Source organism: Melanerpes formicivorus, unplaced genomic scaffold, assembly GCF_026170545.1.
Source record: "Melanerpes formicivorus ecotype bairdi unplaced genomic scaffold, bMelFor1.0.p_v2 SCAF_1, whole genome shotgun sequence".
Lineage (NCBI taxonomy): Eukaryota > Metazoa > Chordata > Aves > Piciformes > Picidae > Melanerpes > Melanerpes formicivorus.
Window position 1 is genome coordinate 64,235,534 of NW_027142353.1, and position 27,461 is coordinate 64,262,994.

The 27,461-nt window shown below is 50.4% G+C and overlaps 2 protein-coding genes across 5 annotated transcripts in view; one reads left to right on the plus strand and one right to left on the minus strand.

Moving 5' to 3' along the window:
• The window catches only part of MTMR2 (myotubularin related protein 2), a 91,412-nt gene extending 87,955 nt beyond the window's left edge, over positions 1–3,457 (plus strand). For all 3 annotated transcript variants that reach the window (XM_068145347.1, XM_068145357.1, XM_068145367.1), the window contains one exon: positions 1,654–3,457. In XM_068145347.1, the coding sequence (XP_068001448.1) occupies positions 1,654–1,815 (162 nt within the window). In that variant the 3' untranslated portion in view covers positions 1,816–3,457. The remainder of the gene's footprint in view (positions 1–1,653) is intronic.
• Positions 2,929–27,136, minus strand: CEP57 (centrosomal protein 57). Of its 2 annotated transcripts, XM_068145382.1 has the most exons (11): positions 27,011–27,136; positions 20,285–20,441; positions 16,645–16,824; positions 15,077–15,198; positions 14,099–14,215; positions 11,519–11,596; positions 11,171–11,275; positions 10,935–11,015; positions 10,062–10,306; positions 9,029–9,173; positions 2,929–5,770 (listed from the first exon to the last, which is right to left on the minus strand). In XM_068145382.1, the coding sequence occupies exons 1-11, from the start codon at positions 27,038–27,040 to the stop codon at positions 5,534–5,536; spliced, it is 1,497 nt and encodes a 498-aa protein (XP_068001483.1). In that variant the 5' UTR covers positions 27,041–27,136; the 3' UTR covers positions 2,929–5,533. The 2 variants fall into 2 exon arrangements, with proteins under 2 accessions (XP_068001483.1, XP_068001492.1); XM_068145391.1 differs by lacking the exon at positions 16,645–16,824.
• Between the last annotated feature and the right edge of the window lie 325 nt (positions 27,137–27,461).

A 27,461-nucleotide genomic window follows, 5' to 3' on the forward strand; every position in this document is an offset into this window, starting at 1 on the left:
CCAGCCTAAACTTCCCCTGGTGCAGTTTGAGACTGTGTCCTCTTGTTCTGGTGCTGGTTGCCTGGGAGAAGAGATCAACCCCCACCTGGCTACAACCTCCCTTCAGGTAGTTGTAGAGAGCAATAAGGTCTCCCCTGAGCCTCCTCCTCTCCAGGCTAAGCAACCCCAGCTCCCTCAGCCTCTCCTCACAGGGCTGTGCTCGAGGCCTCTCCCCAGCCTCATTGCCCTTCACTGGGCACGTTCAAGTGTCTCAATGTCCTTAAATTGAAAGGCCCAGAACTGGACCCAGTACTCAAGGTGTGGCTGTCTCCCTCTCTGCTAGTACTGGTTGACCTGTGATTTTGGAGTTCAAGACCTTTGAAGCATGAGAAGTAATGGCCAAACTTGTGCTGTCACTGCTTAAATCTAAACTCAAAAGCCTTAAATCCAATGCAAATGAAAGAGCAGCACCTACAGCTGGCAGGTGTTGAGTGCTCAGCTGGGTTGCTGCTTTGTGAAATCTATGGGAGCTGAAGATATTCAGCAGTATGGAGAATTTCTCACCTAGGAGAAAAACCCTCTGACTTGTTTGCTAAACTGCCTAAGGAGCAAAGACTTCTTTGGAGGAAGGATTCTACATCTGAGCTTTGGGGCTGTTTTTAGATTACTGGCAGTAGGAACCCTGTGCTTGCTTTGGCTGCCTGAAGCACACAGAAGTCTGACTGCAGCCCTGTTCCACCCATGAACCCTGACTGCAAGGGCTTGCCCAGGGCAGGCACCTGAGACAGGCACCTGAACATGGTCCCAAAGCGGCAATCACTTTTTGATAAGGGGTAAAAACTCTTGGACTGCCTCAATGTCCAACTAGAGTTAACAGAGCTTAGGACATCTGGGGCATTAGATACCGGAACCCAGCAAATGCTTCACAGTCCAGCCTTGAGTCCTGTGTCCAGTTCTGGGCTCCTCAGTTTAGGAAAGATGTTGACTTGCTGGAGCATGTCCAGAGAAGGGCAACAAAGCTGGGGAGGGGTTTGGAGCACAGCCCTGTGAGGAGAGGCTGAGGGAGCTGGGGTTGTTTAGCCTGGAGAAAAGGAGGCTCAGGGGAGACCTTATTGCTCTCTACAACTACCTGAAGGGAGGTTGTAGCCAGGTGGGGGTTGGTCTCTTCTCCCAGGCAACCAGCACCAGAACAAGAGGACACAGCCTCAAGCTGTGCCAGAGGAGGTTTAGGCTGGATGTTAGGAAGAAGTTCTTCACAGAGAGATTGGCCATTGGAATGTGCTGCCTGGGGAGGTGGTGGAGTCACCATCCCTGGAGGTGTTTAGGAAGAGACTGGATGGGGCACTTGGTGCCATGGTTTAGTTGATTAGATGCTGTTGGGTGATAGGTTGGACTCAGTGATCTCAAAGGTCTTTTACAACCTCAGTAATTCTATCCTATTCTATTCTATCCTATTCTATTCTATTCTATTCTAAATTCTGTTTTAATCTTATCCTACCCTATCCTATCCTATCCTATCCTATCCTATCCTATCCTATCCTATCCTATCCTATCCTATCCTATCCTATCCTATCCTATCCTATCCTATCCTATCCTATCCTATGCCTCCTTCCCTCCTAGCTGTGTGCCAGCTGTGCTGTGTTTCCCAGCACTCAGCAGCATGCTTTCTTGCAGGAGCCTGTCCACAATCGCTACAAGGAGCTCCTTGCTAAGCGGGCAGAGCTGCAGAAGAAGGTGGAGGAGCTGCAGAGAGAGATCACCAACCGTTCCACCTCCTCCTCCGAGCGAGCCGGCTCTCCCGCACAGTGCGTGGCTCCTGTACAGACAGTTGTGTAGTCCGGACTGACCTTGCCAACTACCTTCCCAGTTCCCTGAGGGCAGCTTTTCTGAAACCCTCTGGCTTTCCAGTGTGGTGTCTGGGAGATGCCAACCTATTTATTTATTTCTCTCCAGGGTAATTTATTAGTACTGTAGCACTAGAGGAAGCCTAAGCAAAAACAAAGGAAGAAACAAAGGAGGCCCCCTATGCAATTAACCTTTCCAGTGGCTAGATTGTAACACAAGCTCCTTGCACTTGCCACCTAAACAACACTTAGAGAGCTCACTCTTTGTTCACTTGTGCTGGAAATCACTTGGCTTTAAAAAGAGACTGTGGCAGAGGAGAGATGTCCCCTTTGCTAAGAGGGGACATCAAACCTGCCTTCTTCACACAGGAGGCCAGAGTGCAGCTGTGAAGTCACAAGCCGCTGTGCTGTGAATGGCTGCGTGGCAGCGCTGCTGCCGGCCTTCGCCAGCACCTAGACACGCAGCCACAGCGGCTGAAACACCTTCTTGCTTTCCCCTCCACTTTGGTCTAGATCAGAGGAAGCCATGCAAATGATGCCTTATTTAATGGAAGGGCAGCTTCTGCTGACAAAACACGGTGGTAGAGGAGCGACCTACACAACCTGGCTTTGTAGGACAAAGTTTACTTCCACCTCTGCAACTCTTAGAGTCTCGCTTACGGTTTACATTGGGTGTGCCAGGATGCGACTTAAGCACCTTTCTTTCTGCAGGGGAAGCAGAGCATGGCTCCCCTAGGCTTTCTGCAGCTCCTCTGCCTTCTAGTGCCTCATACTCATCAGGGGAAAGGTAGTGGAATACCAAGGGGCATGCATGAACTGCAGGGATCAGTCATTTCATTTCGCTTGGGTAAGCGTAATTTGTGACGTTAATGCTTCTGTGCAGGACCCTAGTGGCGTGCTTAAGGTATTTCAGTTCCCTGGTAACTGATGGAACAACCATGTAACAACCAAAGAAGCCTTTCTGCCTGCACTGCAACTGCTGCTTAAGGTTATTCTGGTAGTCTGAACAGCTTAGCCAGTTTCTGAGCCTTATGTTTAGGTCCTTTTCCTCAATAGCACAGCTCAAGAACTAGCATCACCCCACTAAACTGCAGTCCAAATTCAATTGTAATACAAAACTTTATTGTAGTAGTGGAGATAAAAACCACACTTGGCAAAGCTGCCCCAGTGCTATTCCAAACAGAGAAGTATGGGTTGTAGAAGAGAACAGCAAAGGTAGTCATGTATTATGTGCAAGGATCTGTACTCCAGGCTGCTCCTCGCCTCTGTGCTCGGGAAGAGGGGCAGCGCTTGGTCTGGGTTCCTGTGTTGCTCTTTTATGGTAGGATCCCATGCTGTGGTCATCTGTTTAATAAATTCATCAGCATGCTTCTTCACTCCACCTCTCTTCCACCACTAGAGAAGGCTTTTCTGAGGGAGTTCCAGAGTGGACCAATTTGCACGTGAGAAACTGCCTTTCAAAAGCCATGTTCCTTCCCAGGCAGGAACGAGGAGCTCCCCTTGCAGTCACCATTTCTGCCTGCTCTGCTGCAATCAGTGTCTCAGTACTTAGAAAGAAGTCCCCAGCCACCTCTGAGAGAACGAGGAACAGGCTGAGGATCATCACTGCATGGCCTGAGGTGTTAACTGTTCAATGGTGCAAAGAACCCCCACAACCCCCTTCCGAAGGACTCTGACTTGCTGCAAGGCTGGAGGGCAGCTCTGCTCTTGCGTACAATCAGCGTGGAAGATGGTTCCTGGCGTTATTCTGTACTAGCAAACTGACTCCCTGTGTATATTTTGTTTCTGGATGAAGGCTGTTTGGTTTCCTGAACACTAATAAAAGCTGGTAAATGGGCAGAGTTCCTGTGCTCCTGCTTTCAGCTGCGTGGCTCTCCAAAGGGCATGCAGGACATGCAAACCAGCACTGAACCTGGTGTGTCAAACCCACACCTCTCATGCTGCTGCAGGGGATCTCCAAGGATGCTGATGTTCAACCTCTAACATTCAGAGTGACAAGAAGTGTGAACCCAGCTCGGGACAGGTGTCTCTAAGCCTCTACAGAGCAGTGCTGATGCAGACACCCTGCTCAGCTGCTCAGTGTTACAAAACTGCTTTCCCACTGAAAGAGAAGAGCAGCCATTTCTGCCCTGCCAGTGCACTGGCACAGTGACTGCCTTGTAAAAGCAGGAGTCACATTTTCCTGTGTAACAACACATCTTAAGCTGAAATTCACTGGAATGGTTTGGGAGCAGCTCAAAGTCTGCTCCTTGATGCTCTCAGCCCTCACCCGCCTAGGCCCTCTATCAGTAAGGAGCTGCATCAGGACAGCCTGAGGTAGTGCAGAAGTTCATTAAACCATCTTTGAGCAAGCTGATCCCCAGCTGTCCTTCCCAGGTGCACTTACTGTGTCCTTTCAGCTGCTCTTTTTCACAGCCTCCAGGGTGAACTGCTCTCCCCCCTGGCTCTAATGTAAACAATGTTAAGGGGGGTGGCTCCAGGTCTGGTCAACAGCTTCTGACTTCCCTTGCAGCTAAACCCTCTGTGGCTTGGATGCAAGGAGGATCACCTACAGGTGATCCTACAACTCAAATCCCTTCTGCCTGTGTTGAACCTCTGGAGTTCCCTTCCTGTTCAGCTATAGGCAAGGGTGGACAACAAAGTGCCCTGGCATACCTGCACCTTGCTAGCAGCTCCTATACATCACCCTGCCCAGGGAGACGTCACATCACCACGAGAAGCACACTGGATGGGGCACAGGGAGCAGAGTTAATTCAGAGGAAGCACAGCTTTCCCACAATCCACTCAGGCAAGCTGGCTTTATTATTTCTCAGCTGTATAACCAGGCAGTGTGGCTCTTCTATACATCCCATTAATAGGAAGCTCTTTACATTATTAACATAATAAATAACATTTGCTCAGCTGTGCAAGTCAGAGAGCAGAGTGACCCAAGTAGGTAGGACAAAGCACATGCTTCCAGTTAAAAGCAAGATGCCAGGACTGAATGGCATGATTGAGGCACTTGCAGTTTAAAAACAACTTGTGCTGTGTCTTGCTCCTTTACCACCTAAAGCTGTGAATTAGGAGACAGGATATTATCCCCTAGCCTGTAGCTTTCTCATGAAGTAGGATTGCTGCAGAGAAATGCCACACTTCAGACTTGCAAATAGCTCAGTCATTAAAGCAAAGTAACGTGGAAAAGTTGTTCTGCTCTTTTTGGTCACTCACACCCCCACTGCCATTAATGCTGACTAATGCAGTGCAGCAGGGCTAGGAAAGCTCCACAGAACACCTGCAAAAGGCTTTGCCCCCTTGCTCTCAGTGCAGCTGCACACAAAACTGAGCTGACGAAAGCCCTCAAGACGTAAGGCTGCAGCATCGTTTTCAAATGAAGCATCTTGAGAAGCCTCCCACTGCACAGCTCAACCACAGGGTGAAATCATGCTGCCATTCCACACACCACCCCACAGCAACCTACAGTGCCTGGCATGCTGAAATGGAGGGACTGCTGGAGCGGGGAGAGACCCAAGGCTTCGATTTGGGGGCTGGGTTCCTTAAAAGTGGAAGGTGTTTTAAGACAGACCATAATACATACAATCAGACTCAGGCAGGGAGGAGTAAGGGCCCCTATTTCAAAAGTGCACTTAGCATACAGTAGTCTCTTTCACAGATCAAGAATGGCTGCTGCTTCACACCCAGAAGAGGAGGGGGTTGGAGCGGGCTGCAGCCCGTCAGTACTCCCAGCTTACGTCGTCCTTCTGCAGCGAGGTCTGGATGGTCTGCATGTCTCGCAGCAGCTGAAGGTTCTTCCGACTCTTCTCTCCAGGTTTCACTTTGATGGGACCAGCATTCTTCCCTTTGGTGGTGACTGTAGTTGTTACTTTCACCTCACTAACAGGGAACCTGTTGTCTTTTAGTTGTTTGGCAGGAGTCTTTCTGGACTTGCATTCCCGCTTCAGTCTCTCTAGCTGAAAGAGAAGCCCCAAGAAAAGCCTTAAGCAGTGCAGAGTCCAACGGGATGGCATTCAACAAGTCCAATTGCCAGGTGCTGCACTTTGGCCACAACAACCCCATGCAGAGCTACAGGCTGGGGTCAGAGTGGCTGAGAGCTGCCAAACAGAGAGGGACCCGAGGGTGCTGATTGACAGCTGCCTAAACATGAGCCAGCAGTGTGCCCAGGTGGCCAAGAAGGCCAATGGCATCCTGGCCTGCATCAGGAATAGTGTGGCCAGCAGGAGCAGGGAAGTCATTGTGCCCCTGGACTCTGCATTGGTTAGGCCACACCTTGAGTCCTGTGTCCAGTTCTGGGCCCCTCAGTTTAAGAAGGACATTGAGACACTTGAAGGTGTCCAGAGAAGGGCAACAAGGCTGGGGAGAGGCCTTGAGCACAGCCCTATGAGGAGAGGCTGAGGGAGCTGGGGTTGCTTAGCCTGGAGAAGAGGAGGCTCAGGGGTGACCTCATTGCCCTCTACAACTACCTGAAAGGTGGTTGTAGCCAGGGAGGGGTTGGTCTCTTCTCCCAGGCAACCAGCACCAGAACAAGAGGACACAGTCTCAAGCTGCGCCAGGGGAGGTTTAGGCTCGAGGTGAGGAGGAAGTTCTTCACCGAGCGAGTCGTTCATCATTGGAATGTGCTGCCCAGGGAGGTGGTGGAGTCACCATCCCTGGAGGTGTTCAAGAGGGGATTGGATGTGGCACTTGGTGCCATGGTCTAGTCATGAGGTCTGTGGTGACAGGTTGGACTCAATGATCCTCAAGGTCTCTTCCAACCTTAGCGATACTGTGATACTGTGATACCTTCTTTCAGTTTGTATCAGGCACATCTTCCAAAGAGCTCCAATACCCCACCCCTTACCTCACTCGCCTAAGCAAATGGATGCTTCCAAGTTGCCCCAAGTAGCCATCACTTTATTTCCCCTACACAGCATTGCTGTATTTGCATCTTTAGCACTGTTTCCAGCCAGTAGGCTGAACTACTTGATTCATCTCCTTCAAAAGGGACTGTGGGGAAACAGCTCCATTGTAACTGTAGTAGAAACAGTGACACATGACAAGAAGCTGGTTTGTCACTATTGCCATCCAGTGATCAAAAATAACCCCAAAACACCCAAACCTTTTTTTCTACATACAATCATAGAATCAATAAGGTTGGAAAAGACCTCAGAGATCATCAAGTCCAACCTATCACCCAACACCTCAGGACTAAACCATGGCACCAAGTGCCACATCCAGTCCTCTCTTGAACACCTCCAGGGATGGTGACTCCACCACCTCCCTGGGCAGCACATTCCAATGGCCAGTCACTCTTTCTGTGAAGAACTTTCTCCTCACCTTGAGCCTAAACCTCCCCTGGTGCAGCTTGAGACTGTGTCCTCTTGTTCTGGTGCTGGTTGCCTGGCAGAAGAAAGCAGCCCCCACCTGCCTACAACCTCCCTTCAGGTAGTTGTAGAGAAAAATAAGGTCTCCCCTGAGCCTCCTCTTCTCCAGGCTTAACACCCCCAGCTCCCTCAGCCTCTCTTCATAGGGCTTGTGCTCAAGACCTCTAGTGACTTGAATAAGCTAGTTGCTGTCAGGGATGTAGCTTCAGAAAGTACACCAAAACTCTGCTGAGGTGAAGATTTGGTACCCACACACAGCACTACAAACCACAGCAGGTAAGGCTCAGCACTCAGCAGTCATCTCTTCAACCACAGAACAGTTGGCTTCTATGGTTCCTCTCTCTTCAGGCAGTGGTGCTCCCTCCTCCTAGTTTATTCTGGCCTGCATCAGGAACAGTGTGGCCAGCAGGAGCAGGGAAGTCATTGTGCCCCTGGACTCAGCACTGGTTAGGCCACACCTTGAGTCCTGTGTCCAGTTCTGGGCCCCTCAGTTTAGGAAAGATGTTGAGCTGCTGGAAGGTGTCCAGAGAAGGGCAACAAAGCTGGGGAGGGGTTTGGAGCACAGCCCTGTGAGGAGAGGCTGAGGGAGCTGGGGTTGTGCAGCCTGGCTCAGGGGAGACCTTCTTGCTCTCTACAACTACCTGAAGGGAGATTGTAGCCAGGTGAGGGTTGGTCTCTTCTCCCAGGCAACCAGCACCAGCACAAGAGGACACAGTCTCAAGCTGCACCAGGGGAGGTTCAGGTTGGATGTTAGGAAGAAGTTCTTCATAGAAAGAGACATTGGCCATTGGAATGTGCTGCCCAGGGAGGTGGTGGAGTCACCATCACTGGAGGTGTTTAAGAGGAGAGTGGATGAGGCACTTGGTGCCATGGTTTAGTTGCTTAGATGCTGTTGGGTGATAGGTTGGACTTGATGATCTCTAAGGTCTTTTCCAACCTGGTCTATTCTGTTCTGGTTTTTTATGCCACACAGCAATTTGCCCCAGTCCTGCCTCCTACAGCTTTTGCCAATGGATAGTCTGAAGCCTCAGCAAGTGGAGTCTCATTACTACTGGGAACTAGGGTGAACAAAGTGATGCCTGCAACAGAAAATGTCACAGGCCTGCTCTGGATGTCAGCAGCAGGGCTCCCAGCAGGGATTTTGTGTGTAAATCACATGAGTGAGTATTGGTTCATGTGAACTGAACCAGATGAATCACATGGGGGGCAGGGGGGTTAAGCTCTTTGGAAGAACTTCACTGAAGGGAATGAAGATTAGAGAAAATAGAGAATCAATTGGCTTCAGAGCTTTGAATGAGCAGACAGAAATTTGCTTTAGGCTGAAATGGATATTCCAGGTTTTACAAAAGGCAAACCCCAACTTAAACAGGTCATTTGCTCCAAGGAAAGGAGAGCTGTTGGAAGAGTCAGGGGATGACAGGAGAGTAAAGGACAACATATGGACAGTTGTGAAAGCTCTGCCCGGGAGAGGATGAAGAGAGGCCACAAGGGTGACAGGAAGGATACTGCTGCAGAAACACAGGTACAGAAAGACAGAGGTAGGCAGACTAACTTTGGAACATCCAAGCTAGAGCCAGGCACTATTGCTCTACAACAGTTAGGATCAGTATCACTAAGGTTGGAAGAGACCTCAAAGATCATCGAGTCCAACCTGTCACCACAGACCTCATGACTAGAGTAGGGAGGACACTACTGCCCACTGCAGGCTCGAACTCACAACCTTCCCATCAAGGGTCTGATGCACTACCAACTGTTACTCCTGCTTTATTCAGTTGCTGCTAGCTGAGGACATAATAAGAAGACAAGACAGATTCTGCACAGCCTTGAACACTGTTGAAGGTAACTCACCTGCAGCCGATGCCTCTGGACTTTGCTGATCTGGTCTGCCTTTGCTTCCATCTTTCTCACCAGTGCCTCAAGTTCCCTCTCCAGATCTTCCCTCACTGCAATGGTTGGAGCTTGCTGGACGAGCTTTGACAGCTGCTGGTGATCACTAGCATGGGATTCAAACAGAATAAAGCCTGCATCAGACACCCCTGGCCTCTAGTGCTGGTTCACCCAGCTCAGGAGTAACACTTCTAGGACACCATAGCATCAACAGCCAGATGTGTTCAGTGTGCCACAATGAGCCAGCAAGAACAAGTTCTTCACAGAAGGAGAGCTTGGCCTTTGGAATGTGCTGCCCAGGGAGGAGGTGGAGTCACCATCCCTGGAGGTGTTTAGGAAGAGACTGGATGGGGCACTTGGTGCCATGGTTTAGTGAGTCCTGAGGTGTTGGGTGATAGGCTGGACTTGATGATCTCTGAGGTCTTTTCCAACCTTATTGATTCTATGATTCTATGATAAGGTCTGCTGGTTAGCAGCACTATTACAGCAGCACATCCTGGTGGCAGGCTGCTGCAGCACTAAGACTCAACAACTTAAGTAGCTTCAAACTTCAAATCAGGCATTCAAAATGACCTCATAACCCCTGAGGGCCTGATCTCAATACTGATTGTTACTGGTTTGTGTATCTCCATCTACTGTAGTTGTGCAGCAGATGAGCAATTGATGTTAACTAGGACAAGCAAAAGGAGTAGTAAAGCTGTCATTTAATGTACTCTTTGTCCATTGCCCCAGGGGCTGTTACCACACTTCTCCCCTACCCCTTATGAAGTCAGTACTGCTGCACATAAATACAGGTTTGGAGTCCAGAGTGTTCATGAGACTAACTGCAAGGAGAAAAGACAGCCTCCACAGCCAGCCAAGCAAGGAGATTGTATGCTAGAGACTTCCCAGGACTAGCTCCTTGTTCAGGCAAAACCTTCCCATTTTACATCTAAAGGCAACATTATAAAGCATCCATATCCATAACCTGCTACAGAGAATGGGCCAGACTCACACACTCATCTGCCCAAATTCATCTTGTAAAGTCAGCAGCACTTCAGAGAGCTCTTCCTGGGATGAAGAAGATTCTTTGGGCAGGGATGACTTTCTGCTCTTGCTGGTGGGATGGCCAGCACTGCTGGGTTTTGCTAGTAGGTTATCATTGACCACACGACTGTTACACAAAGCTTTGGTGTGCTGCTTCATCAGGTGGAGGACGTGCTGCACGTTGGCACCAACTGAGTGACTGGGACTGGTAGACTGGAATGAAAGGGAAAACACTTCTTGTAAGTGGCATTGCCAGCAGCCTATGCACTGTGCACTAGATAAGGAGAAGAAGATGAGGAGAGGAGAGGAGAGGTTCAGAGAGGAGAGGTTTGGAGAGGTTCGGAGAGGTTCGGAGAGGAGAGGAGAGGGGAGGGGAGGGGAGGGGAGGGGAGGGGAGGGGAGAGAATAGGAATAGAATAAACCAAGCTGGAAAAGACCTTTGAGATCATTGAACAGGATGGGGCCCAGCACTGATCCCTGGGGCACACCACTAGTGCCTGGCTGCCAGCTGGATGTGGCACCATTCACCACCACTCTCTGGGCTCAGCCCTCCAGCCAGTTCCTAACCCAGCACAGTGCTGCTGTCCAAGCCCTGGGCTGTCAGCCTGGCCAGGAGTCTGCTGTGGGGCATTAGCTAGTAGCATAGCAAGGAGCCCTTTTGGGAAATGCCAGTTCAGCAAGCTGCTGAGAGTCAGCAAGCTACTGAGAGTCAGCAAGCCTTTTGAAGACAAACTGGAAGAACATTAGATGACCTGACCGCTGGGTGTCAGGAGTGCACCAACCAAAGCCGCTGACAGGCGCTGCAGCTACCAAGGTTAACCTGTGGAAGTGAGCAGCTCACCTTCCCAGCTACAAAGGGTACATCACCCAGGCACAGTCTGTAATGGGGCTGCGTGGTGAAATGGCTTCTAACAGAGCATTTCTGGAGGGAGAGAAGAGAGAAAAGTTTATCAAAGATGACACAACAGGAAACTTTCCCTTTGCTTTCTAACAAAAAAGGCAGCCTGCCTTCCTGGCTGCATGCACACAACCTCATTTAGCTCCTCAGTATCTGCCCTTCTCTTTCCCCCATCTTACCTTCTCTGGCTGCTTCGTTTTCTTCCTGGGTTTCCTTGCTTTTGGGGAAAGCAATGGTGATGCTGCTTGAATCAGTAGTCTGTTGGTTTCCAGGCCTGTCTGAAGCTTTAATTGAGGGGATAAAGGAAAGTTACTGGGATCACATTAACAGATGATCAGAGAGAAAGTAAGCAGAATGGCAAAGCAAGAAATTAACAACACAGGAGCTCTGAAAGCAAAGGCTGCAGCTCAGCAGAAGCTGCTGCAAAATACACTGCAGTGAAAAAACCAGAAATGGTTGACAAGCTGATGGAAAGGAAGAGTTAACTGCAGTGCACATCAGTGCAAAAGACATTTCCTGTTGCTTACCTCAGCTGCTTTTTCCTGAACGAGTTTCCTCGCCTGTTCTTCCTCCTGAAGCTTCTGTTCCAGCTCCTTCATTTTTTTCTAGGCAAAGTTGAGTATAAATAAAACCATTACTAATAGTATCATAGTATCATAGTATCAGTCAGGGTTGGAAGGGACCACAAGGATCATCTAGTTCCAACCCCCCTGCCATGGGCAGGGACACCCCACACTAGATCAGCCTGGCCAGAGCCTCAGCCAGCCTGGGCTTAAACACCTCCAGGGACAGGGCCTCAACCACCTCCCTGGACAACCCATTCCAGGGCTTCACCACTCTCATGGGGAAGAACCTCCTCCTCACATCCAGCCTGAATCTCCCCACCTCCAGCTTCATTCCATTCCCCCTAGTCCTATCACTACCTGAGATCCTGAGCAGTCCCTCCCCAGCCTTCCTGTAGGCCCCCTTCAGATACTGGAAGGCCACAATTAGGTCACCTGGGAGCCTTCTCTTCTGCAGACTGAACAGCCCCAACTCCTTCAGTCTGTCCTCACAGGAGAGGTGCTCCAGCCCTCTGATCATTCTCGTGGCCCTGCTCTGGACACCTTCCAGCACCTCCAGATCCCTCTTGCAATAGGGGCTCCAGAACTGGAGGCAGTACTCCAGGTAGGGTCTGACCAGAGCTGAGTAGAGGGGGAGAATCACCTCCCTTGCCCTGCTGGCCACACTTCTGATGCAGCCCAGGATCTGATTGGCTTTGCAGGCTGCAAGTGCACACTGAGAGCTCATGTTGAGCTTCTCCTCCCCCAGCACCCCCAAGTCTCTCTCCTCAGGGCTGCTTTCCAGCCAGTCACTGCCCAGCCTGGATTTGCGCCTGGGATTGCCTCGACCCAGATGGAGAACCCTGCCCTTGGTCTTGTTGAACCTCATGGTGTTGGCTTGTGCCCACCTCTCCAGCCTGTCAAGGGCCCTCCCTTTTTTTTACCCAAAGCCTACAATACTATGAGCCTGAGCAAAAGTCTGTCAGTTCAAACTACAGCTAAGTGAAGACTTCAGCATCAGAATGATTGCTGATGGCTTGTCTATAAATCCAACAGCCAAGTGCTCATGCTTAAAAGTTAACTGATTTTCCTCTCTTGACTTCTGCACCTGGCACCTAAATTTAATCATAGAATCAAGAAGGTTGGAAAAGACCTCAGAGATCATCAAGCCCAACCTGTCACCCAACACCTCAGGACTAACTAAACCATGGCACCAAGTGCCACCTCTAATCCCCTCTTGAACACCTCCAGGGATGGTGACTCCACCACCTCCCTGGGCAGCACATTCCAATGGTGAATCTCTCTTTCTATGAAGAACTTTCTCCTCACCTCCAGCCTAAACTTCCCCTGGCACATCTTGAGACTGTGTCCTCTTGTTCTGGTGCTCCTTGCCTGGGAGAAGAGACCAACCCCTTCCCAGCTACAACCACCCCTCAGGTAGTTGCAGAGGGCAATGAGGTCACCCCTGAGCCTCCTCTTCTCCAGGCTAAGCAACCCCAGCTCCCTCAGCCTCTCCTCACAGGGCTGTGCTCAAGGCCTCTCCCCAGCCTTGTTGCCCTTCTCTGGACACGTTCAAGTGTCTCAATGTCCTTCTTAAATTGAGGGGCCCAGAACTGGACACAGCACTCAAGGTGTATATTCCAGGTAAGTGAAAATAATCATCTGCCCTTCACAGAAGGTGGAAGCACAATTCTTGATTTCCATGTGCCCAGTCTCACAAGGATCTTTGTTAGTCTGTCAAGTGTGGTAGAATTCTGAACATGGAAATACTGAAGCCAATCTTCCATTGGACCTGCATTGGACATGAAGCTGGGACAAAGCTATTACACTGGAATGAAGGAGAATTCACTTGGCTACCTGTTTTGCTGCAGTGTGCAGCTCAGACTGCACAGTGAGTGTGCATTTTACTGTGTCATCAGTGGCAGACCCTGCTGGAATGTAACTATATTCTCAGAAGACATTTTTATTCTGCTGATGGCTTGTCTATAAATCCAACAGCCAAGTGCTCATGCTTAAAATGTAACTGATTTCTCTCTCTTTACTTCTGCACCTGGCACCTACATTTAATCATAGAATCAATAAGGTTGGAAAAGACCTCAGGGATCATCAAGTCCAACCTGTCACCCAACACCTCAGGACTAACTAAGCCATGACCTCAAGTGCCACCTCCAATGCCTTTTTGAACACCTCCAGTGATGGTGACCCCACCACCTCCCTGGGCAGCACATTCCAAGGGCCAATCACTCTCTCTGGGAATTGCTGGCTCATCACAGAGAGAGAGGCCAGAGAGGTAGCTAACACCTAACACAGATGCTCCCCAGCCACACTGCCTGTCATGTAAGCTACCATGGCAGAGAACAGTGCACTGCAGGCCAGCACTGGGCTACTTAAAGCACTCTGCTCAAGCACTAGAAGCTGCTGCTGCCAGTAACCCCCCAAAAATCCATTAAAGCCCCACAGATATTTGTCAGACTATTTTTGCCTGTTCTCTAAGGAAAATGGAGTTCCATGCAATACCCTCACTGAGAGAATCATATCAGAGAGCATCCAGGACAAGTGACAGACCTCTGCTATGGACTGCATGGTAGTCAGCCTGCTGTACTCTTGCTCCAGCATGTCCAGCTTCTCCAGTCTGGACTGCACATGGGAGTGCTCAAGCAGTCGACCTCGCTCCAGCGAACCCTTGAAAGAAGTAGAGAGCAAAACCATTGTAAGCACCAGCCCAGCCCCCCAGACCATCCAGAGCAAGCCTGGCAGCACAGAAGAGGCCCACAGACAGCCCAGAGGAGCTGCTGCTTCCTCTGTGAAATTTTAGACAGTGCTACAATGAGGGAGCCAATCTGCCACTGCTCCACCACTGTGAACCTCACACTCAAGCAGACTCAGCTGAGAGAGAACTCTGTGGAGTGTCTCCCCCCAAAACCAGTGTGATAAACCACCCAACTTTATTAGTGAGATATCAGACAGCTTGCTTATGCTTAGGGCTTTTTGTTCCTTCAGTAGCTATTTAATAGGCTGAAATAGAATGCCCCCAGAGACCAGTGAACAGAGAGCTGTAGGTGCTCCATCAAGCTCACTTCAGATAACAGGCACATCTTCCACAAGTCACTGATGGGGAGGAACAGACATTTTCCTGTTTGCTACACAATCAGTATTTCAGCCTCAGCTTCTTAGAAGTAAAGAAACTCCCCAAAGGTCTGAAGAGAGGGAACACAGAAGGCAGGCTTTTTTTTCCAGGGGCACCTGTATGTAGCACAGAGGGATAAGGATGAGCTGCTGCAGTCAGCCAATCACACAGAAGCAAAGCAGTCTCACAAACATCAGAGCCTGGTCTTGCCTTAGAGGTAGATTCACAAAGGCAGAGGAATGCAAGTACATCATGTTAGAAGGAATTTAGGTACAGGAATCATCCACACCTAAGCACACACAGACCTGCTGAAGCAGACAGCCACACGTGGCAATTCAATTCCCAGCAACTGCAGGAAGTCATGACACAGCTCAGGAGTTTTATCATGGAGCCCTGAGAGACTCCTGAGAGCACACCTGCTTCTCCAAGAGATGGGACTTCTCGTTTTCTGCATGCTGGATCATTCTCCTCATGTAGTCCAGCTGCTTCTCCAAAAGGCTGCACCGAGACTCAGCAGCTGCCAGCTGAGAAGCCAGTTCTGGGGGCAACAGAAGGCAGGAAAGTGAAACCATGCATCCTGACCCTGGGACTGTTACACTGCTGCGACAGACCCAAAAGAAACAAGAGCATCCAGTCAAACTCACAGATCAAGCCTAATGAACTATGGCCAGCAGGAGCAGGGAAGTTGTTCTGCCCCTGGACTCAGCACTGGTTAGGCCACACCTTGAGTCCTGTGTCCAGTTCTGGGCCTCTCAGTTTAGGAAAGATGTTGAGGTGCTGGAAGGTGTCCAGAGAAGGGCAACAAAGCTGGGGAGGGGTTTGGAGCACAGCCCTGTGAGGAGAGGCTGAGGCAGCTGGGGTTGCTTAGCCTGGAGAAGAAGAGGCTCAGAGGAGACCTTATTGCCATCTACAACTACCTGAAGGGAGGTTGTAGCCAGGTGGGGGTTGGTCTCTTCTCCCAGGCAACCAGCACCAGAACAAGAGGACACAGTCTCAAGCTGCACCAGGGGAGGTTTAGGCTGGATGTTAGGAAGAAGTTCTTCCCAGAAAGAGAGATTGGCCATTGGAATGTGCTGCCCAGGGAGGTGGTGGAGTCACCATCACTGGAGGTGTTTAAGAGGAGAGTGGATGAGGCACTTGGTGCCATGATTTATTGATTAGTTGGTGCTGGGTGATAGCTTGGACTGGGTGATCTCTAAGGTCTTTTCCAACCTGGTCTATTCTATTATTCTATTCTTCTATTCCATTCCATTCCATTCCATTCCATTCTATTCTATTCTATTCTATTCTATTCTACTCTACTCTATCTAAAGAAACTCACAGAGTAAGCCCTAATGAACTGCTGTCTGCATGCAAATCCCTAAAAGTATGCTTTTAATATCATTTCTTTGTAACTTCATGTCACTGAAGCCCAGGGAGGTGGTGGAGTCACCATCACTGGAGGTGTTTAAGAGGGGACTGGATGGGGTGCTTGGTGCCATGGTTTAGTTGATTAGATGGTGTTGGGTGATAGGTTGGACTGGATGATCTCAAAGGTCTTTTCCAGCCTGGTTAATTCCATTCCATTCTATTCAAAAAGTGCTGAACAGAGTAAATTTAAATCACTTTCTGTACTGACAAAAAAAAGTAATGACAATACTCAAGTGTCATCTGTGTGAATGTTCTGTAGGGTCACAGAATCACAACATTCCAGGGGCTGGAAGCCACCTTGAAAGATCATCCAGTCCAAACCCTCTGCCAGAGCAGGATCACCTACACCAGATTCCAGAGGAATGCATTCAGGTGAGTTTTGGATATCTCCAGAGAGGGAGGCTCCACAACCTCCCTGGGCAGCCTGTTGCATGCTCTGCCACCCTCACAGGGAGCACTTTTTTCCCCTCATATTTATGTGAGGCTTCCTGTGCCTCAGCTTCCCCCCACTGCCCCTGTCCTGGCACCGGGCACTGCCGAGAAGAGCCTGGCTCTGGGTAAGCCTGCAAGCAACCTTGATTTTTCTTGGACACTTCAGTCTTGATGAGCTCCTTGTGTTGCATTTGCTCACTCAGCACTTTCTTGTAGCCTGCAGTCTCCCTGCTGAGGTGTTTGACGTTCTCCTCCGCCTGAAGCCGCTCCAGCTCCAGTCGATGGATTTTTTCCTGCAGATTCTTCAGAGCAGAAAATATTGCTGCAACAGAACAAGCACCTTCTGTTAGGGGCCATTACATCACCACTTCAAGATCATACTGAGCTTGAAATGGTTTTATGCAAGACAGTCAGGGTGTTCTTCCCCAGGGACCGAGACTCACAGTCTCACAGTATCACTAAGGTTGGAAAGGACCTTGAGGATCATCAATTCCAACCTGTCACCACAGACCTCATGACTAGACCATGGCACCAAGTGCCACATCCAATCCCCTCTTGAACACCTCCAGGGACGGTGACTCCACCACCTCCCTGGGCAGCACATTCCAATGATAAACGACTCCCTCTGTGAAGAACTTTCTCCTCACCTTGAGTCTAAACTTCCCCTGGCACAGCTTGAGACTGTGTCCTCTTGTTCTGGTGCTGGGTGCCTGGGAGAAGAGACCAACCCCTTCCCAGCTACAACCACCCCTCAGGTAGTTGTAGAGGGCAATGAGGTCACGCCTGAGCCTCCTCTTCTCCAGGCTAAGCAACCCCAGCTCCCTCAGCCTCTCCTCACAGGGCTGTGCTCAAGGCCTCTCCCCAGCCTTGTTGCCCTTCTCTGGCCATGTTCAAGTGTCTCAATGTCGTTCTTAAACTGAAGGGCCCAGAACTGGACACAGGACTCCAGGTGTGGCCTAACCAATTGTGAGAGTCTAATAAGTTTGTCTCTCTCTATGTGAGTCAACAAAGATAAAGTGATAGCAGAGCCACTGGAAAGAAGGTGGAAAGAATCTGTCCACCAATCCTGGATGCAAATCAGCTTGTGATTGCATCGTGATAACGCAGGAATATTTAAAAGAACTGTGTCTCCGGACCTTGACACCAATGCAGAGTCCAGGGGCACAATGACTTCCCTGCTCCTGCTGGCCACACTATTCCTAATGCAGGCCAGGATGCCATTTGCCTTCTTGGCTGCCTGGGCACACTGCTGGCTCATATTCAGGCGGCTGTCAATCAGCACCCCCAGGTCCCTCTCTGTCTGGGAGCTCTCAGCCACTCCGACCCCAGCCTGGAGCTCTGCATGGGATTGCTGTAGCCAAAGTGCAGCACCTGGCACTTGGACTTGTTGAATACGACCTGCTTCCCTTTAAACCAGAACTGATTCTAAGGCCAGTCTCAAAGAGGTGCCCTTGGTACACACTTTCATCTGGAACATTTGGAAAGATCCATCCACTTCCCAGAACAAGGCATTCTGTGGACTCAGTAGGCACACACAGCCTCTGACTCTTTATCAAAAGGAAAGGCAATGCCACAGCTAGGTAGTTAAAACACTGGCAGTTCTCTGTGCATATTATTCCTCTAGGAGCACAGCAAATACACCAACATAGCCTTCCAGCAAACACTCACAGAGCAGAATAAAGCTCTGCCAGGGTTTAGTGGAAGCTTTTTCACTCTTGTTTCTGCACAGCATCACAGCATGTTAGGGGCTGGAAGGGACCTTGAAAGATTAGCTAGTCCAACCCCCCTGCCAGAGCGAGGATCACCTACACCAGATCACACAGGAATGCATCCAGGCTGGTCTGGAATATCTCCAGAGAGGCAGAGTCCACAACCCCCATGGCAGCCTCTTCCAGTGTTCTGTCACCCTCACAGTGAAAAATATTTTCCTGGTGTTTACATGGAACTTCCTATGCCACTCATGCCCCTCCCCAGACAGGCATCTCCTTTGTACTGACCAACTTCTCCCTTTTCTGTTCCACTCCCTGCTTTAGGAATCACTCAACAAAACCTCCTGTTCATCACCACAAAAAGCAAAGCAGTCCTAATAGCACTCATTAGGGGTGCTGATTGACAACCACCTAAACATGAGCCAGCAGTGTGCCCAGGTGGCCAAGAAGGCCAATGGCATCCTGGCCTGCATTAGGAATAGTGTGGCCAGCAGGAGCAGGGAGGTCATTCTGCCCCTGTACACTGCACTGGTTAGGCCACACCTTGAGTCCTGTGTCCAGTTCTGGGCCACTCAGTTTAGGAAGGACATTGAGACACTTGAACGTGTCCAGAGAAGGGCAACAAGGCTGGGGAGAGGCCTTGAGCACAGCCCTGTGAGGAGAGGCTGAGGGAGCTGGGGTTGTTTAGCCTGGAGAAGAGGAGGCTCAGGGGAGACCTCACTGCCCTCTACAACTACAACTACATTTCTGAAAGTAAACACTCTAGGAGATTTCTGCATTGTTGAAAGGGAGCAAGAGATTGGATCAGCTGGCTGCTGGATTTATTTGCAGTGTGTGCTCATCTTTACTAAAACACTTGTTGAAAATAAAGACATTTCTTTCAAAGTTGGCAGGCTCCCTGCTTGAAAAAGTTGCCAAGTGAAAGCCTGGGAAGCTGAGATTTTATCACTAATGCAACACAACCTACAAACCCCCTCCTGCATCAGGAGCATTCAGAAGGAAGCTCTTCCCTGCCCAGCAGGCAGCCCTGGAGAATACCTCACTGAATGACAAGCCAATCCACTACAACAGAAAACTAATCAAGAGTTAATTTTGTTCATGTCAGGCAAGATCAAGCTGTTGATCAGGAGAGGAACAGCAGGACCAGAGTGGGAAAGGAGGGAGAAGGAAAAGCCTAGAAACAAGGAATAATGGGAGTAAAATTCTCTCTCTTCTTTGGTGTGTTGGGCTCTCAGTTCACTCTTTTTTGTAGCCTCTAAGTCTTCACTGATACAAGAAATCTTCTCTCCACCCCCTTGTCCATGAGAGGTGTTCTTTTTTTAACAGGACCAAACCTCTTCCTTTCCTCCAAACCATTCTGGGGACTAAAGGCACCTTCTTTCAAATACAGCTGTGAACTCATAATAGGAAAGAGCAAGGAGCACCAAAGAAGGACCAAAGAAATCACTTGTGGACAATTCCATAACATTCTCAGCCAGCTTCAGTCTCAAGCTGCACCAGGGGAGGTTTAGGCTGGATGTTAGGAAGAAGCTCTTCCCAGAAAGAGAGATTGGCCATTGGAATGTGCTGCCCAGGGAGGTGGTGGAGTCACCATCACTGGAGGTTACATAGAATACATAGAATAGACCAGGTTGGAAGAGACCTTCAAGATCATCACGTCCAACCCATCAACCAATCCAACCCACCTAAACAACTAACCCATGGCACCAAGCACCCCAGCAAGTCTCCTCCTGAACACCTCCAGCTTCCAGCTATCTACTAGTGCAAAGGAACACCTGTCTCCTGCTGCAAGATGATGTTTTTCATCAGGTCTGGAATGGAATGGAATGGAATGGAATGGAATGGAATGGAATAGAATAGAATGCAATGGAATGGAATAGGTTGGAAAAGATCATCGAGTCCAACCTATCAACCACCTTCACAAAGAGAAGTGTAAAGGACCCACAGAACAGCTGACCTGCACGTACTGAGATGTGATAAAAGGACAAGAAGACTGCAACCTTTGTAGATGTGGACATACAGTATTTCTCCACAAGTGGGCAACAGGTAAGCAGGCAACTGCTGAACTCTCACCTCTGCTGTTGCTTTCAGGATAGGGAATGACTGGCTTCTGTGGGGAGCGCAGCAAATCGGCGTTAATGAAGGGCTTGTACTTTGGGTACTCCTTATATGACGTTGCAGAGAGTTCATCTGCAGCTGATGCAGAGTTCTGAGTGTTCTGCAGATCCTCCTGAAAACAGAACAAAGCTGTTATTCAGCACATTTGTTTCTCTGTCACAACGACAACAGAAGACATTAGAATCCAATTAAATGAGTTGCAGAAGTGTGGCTGCAGGGAGCTGTCCTACCTCAAAAGCTGCATTTCCTTCCTTTCAGCCTTATCATACTATCATAGTATCAGTCAGGGTTGGAAGGGACCACAAGGATCATCTAGTTCCAACCCCCTGCCATGGGCAGGGACACCCCACACTAGATCAGCCTGGCCAGAGCCTCAGCCAGCCTGGGCTTAGACACCTCCAGGGACAGGGCCTCAACCACCTCCCTGGACAACCCATTCCAGGGCTTCACCACTCTCATGGGGAAGAACTTCCTCCTCACCTCCAGCCTGAATCTCCCCACCTCCAGCTTCATTCCATTCCCCCTAGTCCTATCACTACCTGAGATCCTGAGCAGTCCCTCCCCAGCCTTCCTGTAGGCCCCCTTCAGATACTGGAAAGCCACAATGAGGTCACCTGGGAGCCTTCTCTTCTCCAGACTGAACAGCCCCAACTCCTTCAGTCTGTCCTCATAGGAGAGGTGCTCCAGCCCTCTGATCATCCTCGTGGCCCTCCTCTGGACACCTTCCAGCACCTCCACATCCCTCTTGCAATAGGGGCTCCAGAACTGGAGGCAGTACTCCAGGTGGGGTCTCAGCAGAGCTGAGTAGAGGTGGAGGATCACCTCCCTTGCCCTGCTGGCCACACTTCTCCTGATGCAGCCCAGGATCTGATTGGCTTTGCAGGCTGCAAGTGCACACTGAGAGCTCCTGTTGAGCTTCTCCTCCACCAGCACCCCCAAGTCTCTCTCCTCAGGGCTGCTTTCCAGCCAGTCACTGCCCAGCCTGTGTTTGTGCCTGGGATTGCCTTGACCCAGATGCAGGACCCTGCCCTTGGTCTTGTTGAACCTCCTGAGGTTGGCTTGTGCCCACCTCTCCAGCCTGTCAAGGTCCCTCTGGATGGCCTCCCTTCCCTCCAGCCTGTCTGCTGCACCACACAGCTTGGTGTCATCAGCAAACTTGCTGAGGGTGCACTCAATGCCACTGCCCATGGCACCCACAAAGATGTTGAACAAGCCTGGTCCCAGGACTGATCCCTGAGGGACTCCGCTTGTCCCTGGCCTCCACTGGGACATGGAGCCATTGACAGCCACTCTTTGGGTGCGGCCATCAAGCCAGTTCCTTATCCATCTAGTGGTCACCCATCACACCCATGTGTCACCAGCTTGGAGACCAGGATGTGGTGTGGGACAGTGTCAAAGGCTTTTCTCAGCTCCAGGCAAATGACATCAGTTGCTCTCCCCTCAGCTATTAATTTCATCACCTGCTCATAGAAGGCCACCAGGTTGGTCAGGCAGGATTTGCCCTTGGCAAAGCCATGCATATGCTGTATCATTTTTACACCCGAGTCTCCCCAGCTAATAACAGCACCAGGAAGCAAGTATCTTTTCCATACTAGTTTCCAATTTCTGTTTTTGCTTCCAACTCACACTGTCTCTTGCTCACTGTGAGAAGGTAACACAGAACTGGCTGGAAAACAGCCACCCCCTTAACTGCTGATTAGACTTACTGCACACAAGACACTGTGCTGAGGTGGCCAAACCTGATAAAGCACACCCAGAACCACAGTTCTACATCCACTCATCTAACACAACAGCTCACTGACTGCAGATGGGGCAGGGGATGTGCTCTCTCTTCACCTCAACCTCCCAGCTGCATAGTCTCTTCTCCCAGGCAACCAGCACCAGAACAAGAGGACACAGTCTCAAGCTGTGCCAGGGGAAGTTTAGACTCAAGGTGAGGAGGAAGTTCTTCACTGAGAGAGTTGTTAGCCATTGGAATGTGCTGCCCAGGGAGGTGGTGGAGTCACCATCCCTGGAGGTGTTCAAGAGGAGATTGTGGCACTTGGTGCCATGGTCTAGTCATGAGGTCTGTGGTGAGGGGTTGGACTCGATGATCTTTGAGGTCTCTTCCAACCTTGGTGATACTGTGATATTTGTCCTGAACCTCAGCCAGGCCACATTTGCTGACCAGATCATCTCCCCTCATTCTGGGTGCTCCCTACAGTCTTTCCTTCCTTAAGTCACACTAAAGCCTCATAACAGTCAAGGAAGAAGCTTAGCAGTCTCACTAAGGGCACCAGCATTACGTAATGGTAGCAAGCTGAGTGCATTTAACCTTCACAGGTCCAAGGGCATTACCTTCCCAAATCCATTGCTGCTACCACTGTGTATCACCTGTCCACACAAGCAAGCAAAAGGACACATCAAAAACACAGAGCAGTGACACTGTAACACACCACTAGTGTGCAGTGACATCCTGAAGCTCCCAAAGACTAAACTCAGTGGAAAAAGCCAGCCATACCCTGGGTTGCATCAAGAGAGGTGTGGCCAGCATGTCAAGAGGGGATTCCTCTCCTCTACAGCGCTCTCTTGAGACCCCACCTGGAGTATTGTGTCCAGTTCTGGGCCCCTCAGGTTAGGAAAGATGTTGAGGTGGTGGAATGTGTCCAGAGAAGGGCAACAAAGCTGGGGAGGGGTTTGGAGCACAGCCCTGTGAGGAGAGGCTGAGGGAGCTGGGGTTGCTTAGCCTGGAGAAGAGGAGGCTTAGGGGAGACCTTCTTGCTGTCTACAACTACCTGAAGGGAGGTTGTAGCCAGGTGGGGGTTGGTCTCTTCTCCCAGGCAGCCAGCACCAGAACAAGAGGACACAGTCTCAAGCTGCACCATTTAGGCTGGATGTTAGGAAGAAGTTCTACACAGAAAGAGAGATTGGCCATTGGAATGTGCTGCCCAGGGAGGTGGTGGAGTCACCATCATTGGAGATGTTCAGGAGGAGACTTGATGGGGTGCTTGGTGCCATGGGTTAGTTGTTTAGGTGGGTTGGATTGGTTGATGGGTTGGACACAATGATCTTGAAGGTCTCTTCCAACCTGGTTTGGTTTATTCTATTCTATTCTAAATCCTTTAGTAACTCTTATGTCCTTCTCATCATTCAGAATTCGGCTAGGTCTCTGGACAGTAAATAGAATACTGACTTATAAACAAACTGTGGGAGCAGACCAACAGAAAACTGCAGAAAAGTTGTTAGGCAGGAATGAAGCATCAAGGCAGCAGGTCAGCACCTCTGGCACTGGGGAAAAGGAACTAAATTAGAGAGGTGTGTTGCAAGCTCTTCTATGGGTGCTCAGAACACAGAATTGGAGGGGAAAAAGAAAAAGATGCTTGGTAATGATCTAAATAGGGAAAGAATATGTAGGGAACTGGGGAAAGAAAACCCAACAACAAACACTGAGAGTATATCCAAGTATCCAGTCATTGAAACTTCCAAACTAGCCTTTCTGGAGGGACAATCCCAATGAGCATCCTGCCCTCAGTACTGCAGTGCTGGGAGTGGGGAAAGAAGCACAGTCCCTATCACCCAGAGGTCAAAACAAGTGCTGTCTGTGCCTCCCTGATACAGACTGAGCCAGGAGCACTCTAAATTTAACTGGTATCTCTAGCTAAAAGCCAACACCAAGAAGTTCACAGCCAAGCCATTACACTGAAAGGGGGCTCTGGGGGTGTGGAATTTAACTGCTGGCACACTACAGGATTTTCTGTGGTGTTTCTGCTGCTATGCTTCTGTAGTGTGCCAGATGTATTAAAAGCAACTCAGCAACTCTTTTGGAAGTTCAGGAAGTGTATAAAGTTCACCTCACCACCCACCCCCCTCCAAGACATACAAAGTCTTCAGGGGGCAGGTTGTTTTTCCATGAAAGTTTGGGTTTACTAACTGAATTCATTAATCAGGCTACATTCATCTGCTTAAGACTAAAACCAATTTGCTGATACCCTTCTCTGCATGCTGGAATAAAATGGCAGTAAGGAATGGGATGGGATGGGAGGGAAGGGAAGGGAAGGGAAGGGAAGGGAAGGGAAGGGAAGGGAAGGGAAGGGAAGGGAAGGGAAGGGAAGGGAAGGGAAGGGAAGGGAAGGGAAGGGAAGGGAAGGGAAGGGAAGGGAAGGGAAGGGAAGGGAAGGGAAGGGAAGGGAAGGGAAGGGAAGGGAAGGGAAGGGAAGGGAAGGGAAGGGAAGGGAAGGGAAGGGAAGGGAAGGGAATGATCCAGGTTGGAAAAGACCTTTGAGATCAAGTCCAACCTATCACCCAACACCATCTGATCAACTAAATCATGGCACCAAGTGCCCCATCCAGTCTCTTCTTAAACACCTCCAGTGATGGTGACTCCACCACCTCCCTGGGCAGCACATTCCAATGGCCAATCTCTCTTTCTGGGAAGAACTTCTTCCTAACATCCAGCCTAAAACCTCCCCTGGCACAGCTTGAGGAAGGATAAAGGACTCAAATTACTCTGTCACCACTCTTGCAGGTCCAGGTGTATATGTGGGGATCATGCTACAGAGGATGAGATATACAACAAAGAGCACCAAGCTGAGTGCTCACCATGCAGCCACTGAAATCCCAAACCATGAGCCCTCACCATACACCTCTCACACACCATTATGCTGCATTGTTTTCACCATCTCTGCTTCTCCATTATGGGTAAGACAGAGCTGCTCCCCCCCCACAAAAAAAACAACAAAAAAGCCAAAAACCAGCTAAAAAGCCAAGTGACTTCAGTGATCTAGAATAACAAGCCAAAACATCCACGAAGCAGCCCTACTGCAAGCTTCTGTTTCAGGCAACAAGCTGGTGGAGGCAAACAGCCTCCAGCAGAGCCTGCCATGTGTACTGCAGCCCAGCAGCCTCCATTTCTTTGTCACCTGTCACCAGCTTCTCTCCACTCAGCAGCCTGACCGGAACATGAATGAGGGCATTCCAGTCCCCTGCAAGCAACCCCCTACACACTGCCTCCAGATCTGCCAGGTGCTCACACACACCCCCCTAAGGATACAGGTGTAAAGTTAACCCTCAGTTTATGGCAACATTTGCTGGGTCCAGTTCTGGGCCCCTCAATTTAAGAAGGGCATTTAGAATAAACCTTTATTTAGAATAAACCTTTATTTAGAATAAACCAAACCAGGTTGGAAGAGACCTTCAAGATCATCGTGTCCAACCCATCAACCAATCCAACCCACCCAAACAGCTAACCCATGGCACCAAGCACCCCAGCAAGTCTCCTCCTGAACACCTCCAATGATGGTGACTCCACCACCTCCCCAGGCAGCCCATTCCAATGGGCAATCACTCTCTCTGTATAGAACTTCTTCCTAACATCCAACCTAAACCTCCCCTGACGCAGCCTGAGACTGTGTCCTCTTGTTCTGGTGCTGGCTGCCTGGGAGAAGAGACCAACCTCTGCCTGTCTACAACCTCCCTTCAGGTAGTTGTAGAGAGTAATAAGGTCACCCCTGAGCCTCCTCTTCTCCAGGCTGAGCAACCTCAGCTCCCTCAGTCTTTCCTCATAGGACTTGTGTTCCAAACCCCTCACCAACTTTGTTGCTCTTCTCTGGACTCGTCATTGAGACACTTCAACATGTCCAGAGAAGGGCAATGAGGCTGGGGAGGGGTCTTGAGCACAGCCCTGTGAGGAGAGGCTGAGGGAGCTGGGGTTGCTTAGCCTGGAGAAGAGGAGGCTCAGGGGAGACCTCATTGCTCTCTCCAACTACCTGAAGGGAGGTTGTAGACAGGCAGAGGTTGGTCTCTTCTCCCAGGCAACCAGCACCAGAACAAGAGGACACAGTCTCAAGCTGTGCCAGGGGAGGTTTAGACTGGTTGTTAGGAAGAAGTTCTTCATAGAAAGGGAGATTGGCCATTGGAATGTGCTGCCCAGGGAGGTGCTGGAGTCACCATCCCTGTCGGTGTTCAAGAGGGGACTGGAGGTGGCACTTGAAGCCATGGTTTAGTTAGTCCTGAGGTGTTGGGTGATAGGTTGGACTTGATGATCTCTGAGGTCTTTTCCAACCTTATTGATTCTATGATTCTATTCTATGATTCCATTCTACGATTTTCAACGTACAGATGGAAAGACCTGGCGGCTAAAGCCATTCCGAGCTCCCCAGTGGGAAGCAAGGGCTTGTGCCCAACCGCCCCGTTAATCGCACAATCACACGTTTACGTGAGCCTCGTCTGGCTTTGGAAAAGGCGATTTCGAGGTCACGACCCTAGGTAATTTCCGAAAATAAACGGAATTACAACTTTTTGCTCCTGTTCGCTCACAAACACCTCCACGAGGACCGCAACAGCGCCGGTTTGAACAGCAGCGCCTTCTCTTCTGTACGTTTGTGACGGCCTTTGATGTCCGTATTGCGTTCAAAAGACAAGACAGATGTCACCGTCCGCCGGCGGGAGGGCAGGCTGCCAGCTCTGCGCTGCCTGCCCGCTGCCCCAGAGCCCGCCGCGGCCTCATTCTCGCCCAATACCCGGCGCCCGGGCTGCCCACCCTGCCCCGCACCGCGCCTCCCATGCAGCTGCCGGCAGGCCGAGGCGCGGCCGAGCAGAGCCGTACAGAGCCTCCACCGGCCCTTATCTAACGGCAGGTTAACCGCAAGCGAGCCCCTGCAGCCGCGATCCGCCACCCTCTCAGAGCCAGCCACCAAGCCTCACCGTAAACTGATGGTTGCAAGCCGCCGCCATGTCGGCCAGGGCGCCCCGCGCTAGTGCATTTCCCTTTAAGGCCTGACAGCCCTGCGGCCGGGACGCCTTTCGCGCCGATCCGTTCCCACTTGACTGACACCCCGGCTTACCAATGGAAAGGGAGCAACGGGCGGCCGGCCCGCCCCCGACGGACTATAAACGCGCGCCTAAGAATCGGGTTTGACTGCCATGTAAGCTACCCAATAACATAACAAAAAGGGCCCCGCTCAGCCAATCGAAAGGGAGAAGTCGGCAGAGGCGGAGAGGTCTCCTGCGGCCAATCGGTTGCGCAGGGAGGAGCCAGCGGCCGCGGGATTCGTGTGTGGCGCATGGGGCCTACCGCGCACGCGCGGAGAGCAGACGGCGGAAGAGGATGGTCTTTGTCAAAGTGAGCCTCCGCACTCCAACCACTCAGGAAGCA

What these genes read in the sequence shown, in the direction of transcription:
- CEP57 (XM_068145382.1), bottom strand. Translation starts at nt 27,040, where the DNA reads ATGGCGGCGGCTTGCAACCATCAGTTTACG. An exon ending in AAACGAAGCAGCCAGAGAAG is followed by an intron (nt 11,016 to 11,170) that starts GTAAGATGGGGG and finishes CTCTCCCTCCAG; the next exon opens with AAATGCTCTGTTAGAAGCCA. An exon ending in TCCAGAGGCATCGGCTGCAG is followed by an intron (nt 5,771 to 9,028) that starts GTGAGTTACCTT and finishes CTTCTCTTTCAG; the next exon opens with CTAGAGAGACTGAAGCGGGA.